The sequence below is a fragment of the Bufo bufo genome, chromosome 4, assembly GCF_905171765.1.
Source record: "Bufo bufo chromosome 4, aBufBuf1.1, whole genome shotgun sequence".
Lineage (NCBI taxonomy): Eukaryota > Metazoa > Chordata > Amphibia > Anura > Bufonidae > Bufo > Bufo bufo.
Genome location: NC_053392.1, coordinates 52,049,057 through 52,055,056, shown reverse-complemented (window position 1 = coordinate 52,055,056; position 6,000 = coordinate 52,049,057). Strand labels below are relative to the sequence as shown.

The 6,000-nt window shown below is 41.5% G+C and overlaps 1 protein-coding gene across 1 annotated transcript in view; it reads right to left on the bottom strand.

Annotated features, from left to right (window-relative positions):
* Positions 1 to 1,054: 1,054 nt before the first annotated feature.
* Positions 1,055 to 6,000, bottom strand: part of RHAG (Rh associated glycoprotein) — a 112,127-nt gene continuing 107,181 nt past the window's right edge. The window contains exons 8-10 of the mRNA XM_040427227.1: positions 4,059 to 4,132; positions 3,133 to 3,206; positions 1,055 to 1,750 (exon numbers count right to left, since the gene is read on the bottom strand). Of these exons, the coding sequence (XP_040283161.1) occupies positions 1,679 to 1,750; positions 3,133 to 3,206; positions 4,059 to 4,132 (220 nt within the window). The 3' untranslated portion in view covers positions 1,055 to 1,678. The remainder of the gene's footprint in view (positions 1,751 to 3,132; positions 3,207 to 4,058; positions 4,133 to 6,000) is intronic.

The window sequence follows — 6,000 nt, the reverse complement described above, 5'->3', positions numbered from 1 at the left end:
CATCCGTTGGATAGTGGACGTGCTTGGTATTGTAGCCCATGCCTTTTCACTTTAATGGGACTGAGCTGCACCTACTGTAGGTTAGTGATGGCTAACCTCCGGCACTCCATCTGTCGTTAAACTACAACTCCCAGCATACTCCATTCATTTGTATGGAGTTCTGAGAACAGCCAAGCAAGTGTGCATCTTGGGAGTTGTAGTTTTACCACAGCTGGAGTGCCGGAGGTTAGCCATCACTGGTCTAGGTCTTGTGACATCACTGACCTCGGAAAGGTTGTGGCTCTCTCGCAAGTAGCAAAACCTCTTCAAACTGCTGATCGTAAAGGATGCCAGAAAGTGGACCCATCTGATCAGATACTGGTGCCCAATCCTGAGCATGTCATCAGTTTTAAACACTCAAACAACTCTTTTAACTCTATGTGACCACATTTTGATTACGTAGACTGTGGTAGTTTCCAAAAATAGTGTACAGTCACTCCTATATACATTCTCAAAATTGTGATATCACAACAGTGCACTAAACAAAATCTCCATTCTGCTGCCCCTCTAATGTAGGTTCAGAAACTTCCGTCTCTGTCATCAAGCTATGAAAATTCCGGAATAGTTAGCCATATCTGAAATGACCATTGGCAAATGATCACATGTGACTGAAATATTGGGATATTTATGAACCTCAGACCTTAAAAACATTGGCTAAGGAGCTATGTTAGGCAAGGGTATATCAAACTATAGTGTGCTATTATATCATAATATACATTATCATATATGTAGAAAATCTCAATAACAAAAAAGCCTGAATGAAAAATACTCATAAAAATTAAATCTGCTATCTTAATGCTGTAACTAATATTGACCAGTGCACTACACTGTATCATATACCGTAATTGCTAAGAATTCCCTGTATAATCATGTCAAATGCTAACTATATCATGTTTAAACCATAGGAATTTTCTGGACCATACTCTTTCTATTCATAAATGTAATAATGAGGTACAGTTATGAGCATGGAGTATAGAAAGTAAATTGTGAAATTCACCTTTGAACATCATCAAAATAGATGCAAAATTCTGATTTATTTTTTAATATATCGTTAAAGCGGTCAGGGTTCCAAATCCTTTGCATAGAACTAAAATTAAAATATTCTGGCTGCCACTAGAGGGAGCTTAGAAGCTTACTGTTTACAGTTTATACATTGGACTTCATGATAACACAGTATGCATTAAACTTTTAAGCTCCCCCTAATGGTAGCTGTAGGTAATTATGATTTTTTTTTTGTTATTTATTCACAGTTTTGGCAAGGAGTTTGGGAATCTATAATAACAACTGATCTCTGACCACAAAAAAAAAAAAAAAAAATTATAAAAGTAATCAGCAAGTAATGTTGAATCTAAAAATTACATAATGCTTTGATGGAGACTCACTTCATGGCTTTATACACAATAGATTAGCCCCAGTTTGCTCCAGACAATGTTTTATAATTAAAGAAGGAAGCATCTGTGATACTTCAGAGGTCAATGGTATCTATTATAAAATAGCATAAAGTATGGTACCTTTAGTAACTGCCGAATTCAGGGTCATAACTAACATATAACAAGCTTATTAGATGACTTTCAGACCTATCTATTTTGTATAAAGCCTATGGTTTTCTTTTTTTTCCAGAAGAGATACTGTGGTGACATTATGCATCAACTCTGATTTTGCCATGTTCTCCCTGATAATGGTTTTCAGGTTCTTCCTCCTCAAGGGGAACCTAAAATAAATCATATAGTTACCATAAGACAATGACTCAAGTAAAGATCATGTTTAAGATATGTGTCACATCTAACGTTCATCATATCGTGCAGGAATGTCACTGCTGTGATGTCCTCTTCATCTCTAGTGATGGTCCTAATATTTATGCAAAAGATCACTGAGAATGTGAGGAAGGTTAATGGGAGAAAAGAAGTGGAATTAGAGAATGAGAGAGATAAGACCCAAAGCTGAGAGGAAAACAGGGTTGAGGAGTGCAAAGGTGAAGAGGTCAGGACAGAGGTAAAGACGAGATTCATAAGAATGGGTGCGAAAAGAGGAGAGATGAAAAGACAAGAGGTGGGGAGAGGTAAAAGAGGAGGGGTGGAAAGGTGAGAGGCGAGGAGAAGTGGAAGTGAAAGAGGTGAGGGACTATGAAAAAGGGAAAAATGAAAACGGGAGAGGTGAGAAGTGGATTGGAGATATGAGGAGGGAAGAGAGCAGGTATACTGTAAATAGGGGAGGAGAGGTAAGGAGGTGATAGAAGAGGTCAAATATGGGGATGTGAGGTGGGGAAAGGAGGGAAGGCTGTTACCAGAGACATAGAATGCAGATAGTAACTGAAGGGAATTGAAAGGCAAAGGACAAGAAAGAAGCGGATAGTAGGAGAGGTGATAAGGAAAGGGGAAAGGTGACAGAAGAGGAGAAGAGATAAGGGTGGAAGTGACGAGGGAAGAAATGAAAATAGCAGAGGTACAGTAAGGAGAAAGGAAGAGAAAGGTGAAAAGGGAGAAAAGCAGAGATATGTAAGAAGTGAAAAGGAATGGAAGGGAAAGGATAACTGAAGAGTGATAAGGGAGGGGAGAGGTGAAGTGAGAAGGATGAGAAGAGCAGAGTTATAGGAGAGGAGGAATAAAAAGGGTGAACAACAGGGAGAAGGGAAAAGAGGAGAATAAAACTAGCTACCTGCAGAGAGAGCTAGAGGGAAATCAGTGTACAGAAATGTATACAGCTAACATTGAACTTAATGGAAGCTGAGCTCCCTCTTGTAGCAGCTGTGAGAAAAAGACACAGATTTATGTTAGGAATAGAAAAGGTTACGTGTGGGGCCTTCTCGACCCAGGTCCCATAGCAGTCACACTACACTACAGATATACATTCTACTGAACTGAACTCTCAGCTCATGTTGTCATGTGTGAAGTATCAGAAAGCAACATCATAGGCTGCTGTGTGTTACCATAGTGTGATACTATGTTATAATGCAACATCAGACTGTTCAGAACAATATGCTGTCAGAGCATACTGGAAGTTGTAGTTATAGCAAGGGATAAGTCGAGTGAGAAAATGAAGCAACCCTTGTAGATACCTTCAATAAATGGTCTTTGATAGGGTGGCTTTACTTACCTCCCAGTATATGGTATCATCATAGCAGTTCTGATCAGGTGGTTGCCCCCAGAATGGCAACTTTAATATGAAGCCTTGAAAGTGGGACACAAGGAAAGAAAGCAAAAATTGACTTGATAAACTCAGAAAATTACATAAAAAATGTACTTTAATCTCTGACGATCAAAGCAATTGCCATCTAGAAGATATATCATTAGCTGTTAAGGCTGTATTACACTTGCCGATTTGTGACGAAACGCATTCCTTTGTATGTAGCGGGCGCAATGTCAGGGAATGGCAATCGCTCTGCCTCTGTCATTAAATCCCTTAGATACCGCGTTCATCACTGATTGCATCCATTTGCTTGCAAAGAGGCTGTTGCAGCCATCTTGATTGAAGACACCGTGCAAAATCCCACGTGGTGACGTGATGACGTCATCACGTTGGTTGGGCTCGGTGGTGTCATCACTGATTACATCACTGTGCCCGGCCAGCGTGCTGGCGTGGTGACATCACATGTCACCCCAAGGTATCTTCAATCAAGATGGCCGCAATTGCCTCTGTGAGCAAATGAATGAGGCGAGTATGCTTTTTTTTTTTTTTTTACACCATTTCAGGGAAAATAGATTTGTTACAACAAAGCGTGGGGAATTTTGGCTTCGTGGTGAATCAAATTTTTCCTGAAATTCATATCGAAGTCAATACTTTCGGCTTCGATTCACTCAACACTAGCATAGATGCCAACAGTCCAGAATTTGCATGGACTGTCCTTAATTTTCAGAGACAGTCATGGCAAGTACAGGGCTGACAATAGGCAGGGCTTATGGAAGTAGTAACAATAAGTCAGCAGTCCGGTGCGGGTTAGGGATTTCCTGGAATCGAGGCTTACATGTCCTCAATTTAATAGAGAATGTGGACTGGTATCTGGGCATTATGACTGTACACACCTGTAATGACACCTCCAACAACAGCGACAGCAAAGGTGGCAGCCAAAGCAGCTCCTTGAATAACAGGAGAATAGCTGGAAAATATGACAAATGTAGTTATTATGGATCAATCAGATTTTGCGAATATATACGTTGCATGGTATTGTAAGACTTGCCAGGTCTGTGTCAGCAACAGGCAAGATTAGTTAGATGCCAGGGCACATTTGGTTTTGTTGCCCTATGGAAATCTTGATAAAGATATGCTTGTTGAGCAGGGGTGGTGTAGACATGAAGCACACTGTGAATATAACTTGGAGGATTTGGAGGAGTTCCCCTTCCTTAATGGTGTTTTCCAGGCTTTTGATATTGATGACTTATCCTCATGTAATAGGTCATTAATATCTGATCGGTGAGGGCTCATCTCGCCATCACACTTTGAATAGAATAGGAAGCACAGCTCTGTACAAAGTGCAAGTTTTAGCACCAGAGGCTTCAAGGAACAGCCGATTGGTGAGAGAGCGGGCCATTGGACCCTCACCAATTGCATATCAAAAACCTATCCTTAGGATCAGGATCCTAGAAAACCTCTTTAAGCAGTTTAAATATGTGTAAATACATAACTATGTTGTTTTTTGGCATTATTGTTATTAAAATGGTGATGCTTCTGGAGGAGGCGAAGACAGCTGAGTATGTAGTGGGAGGTCCATAGTAAGCATATTGTGTGGGATGGTACAGCCCTCAGACGTGAAAAGTGCAAATGTGTGGCTGCCTGTCCCACCTGGATGGAACCTGCGAAAATTGGTCTCAGAGAAGCCCCCCCAAGAAGGGATGATTTGAGAGATCTAGTCAAAAAGCTGCTGGTAGGTGTTAAAAAAAGCCATAAAACAAAAGATCAAATAGAGAAAAGGTAATATCCCACGGCGCAAAAACCACCCAGTGGTTGGAATAGAGTGAGGGTTCTTTTTATTGAGCAAGTGGTACAATGCGTTTCGGGGATATACCCCTTCTTCAGGTACAATTGACTTGCATACATAAAAGCAAAATTGCATACATTTAAATACATTGTAAAAAACCGCCAAAAACCAAGGGGGGGGGGAGGGGGCTGGTCAGTGGGAAGTGCTGGGAGAGCTCTCAAAGCTCCGCAAAGCTAAGGGGGAAAGTTGTGTGCAAACTTAAAAAATAATAACTTTTATTCAGTTCACTCTGAATACTTATAGGATCGACCATCACAGTGGTGCGATCTCTATTTTTAAGTTAGACTTGAGGGTAATAATTTCTGGGAAGCCTAGGTGGGCGCAGGACCTTGGTAATAATTCCAGGAAGTGTATGTGGGCGCAGGACCTTGGAGAGTCATGTGATGAGATCACATGACCCATCGTGCAGCACGTGACCTCCGTCAGCCGGAGGCAGCAACTAGGGAGGTGTGGCTGCATTAGGAGACGGTCGGTCACATGGTCCAGCGGCCGGTCACATGGTCGGGACGTCACACCCCCTCTCTCGGCAACCAGAAGCTGATGCCACGTCAGAGAGGGGGAGTATGCTAATTAGGAACGGACTTAACTCCCCCCTGCGCCCACCTAGGCTTCCCAGAAATTATTACCCTCAAGTCTAACTTAAAAAAAGAGATCGCACCACTGTGATGGTCGATCCTATAAGTAAGGATTCAGAGTGAACTGAATAAAAGTTATTATTTTTTAAGTTTGCACACAACTTTCCCCCTTAGCTTTGCTGAGCTTTGAGAGCTCTCCCAGCACTGCCCACTGACCCGCCCCCTCCCGCCCCCTTGGTTTTTGGCATTTTTTTACAATGTATTTAAATGTATGCAATTTTGCTTTTATGTATGCAAGTTAATTGTACCTGAAGAAGGGGTATATCCCCGAAACGTGTTGTACCGCTTGCTCAATAAAAAGAACCCTCACTCTATTCCAACCACTGGGTGGTTTTTGCGCCGTGGGATATTCCC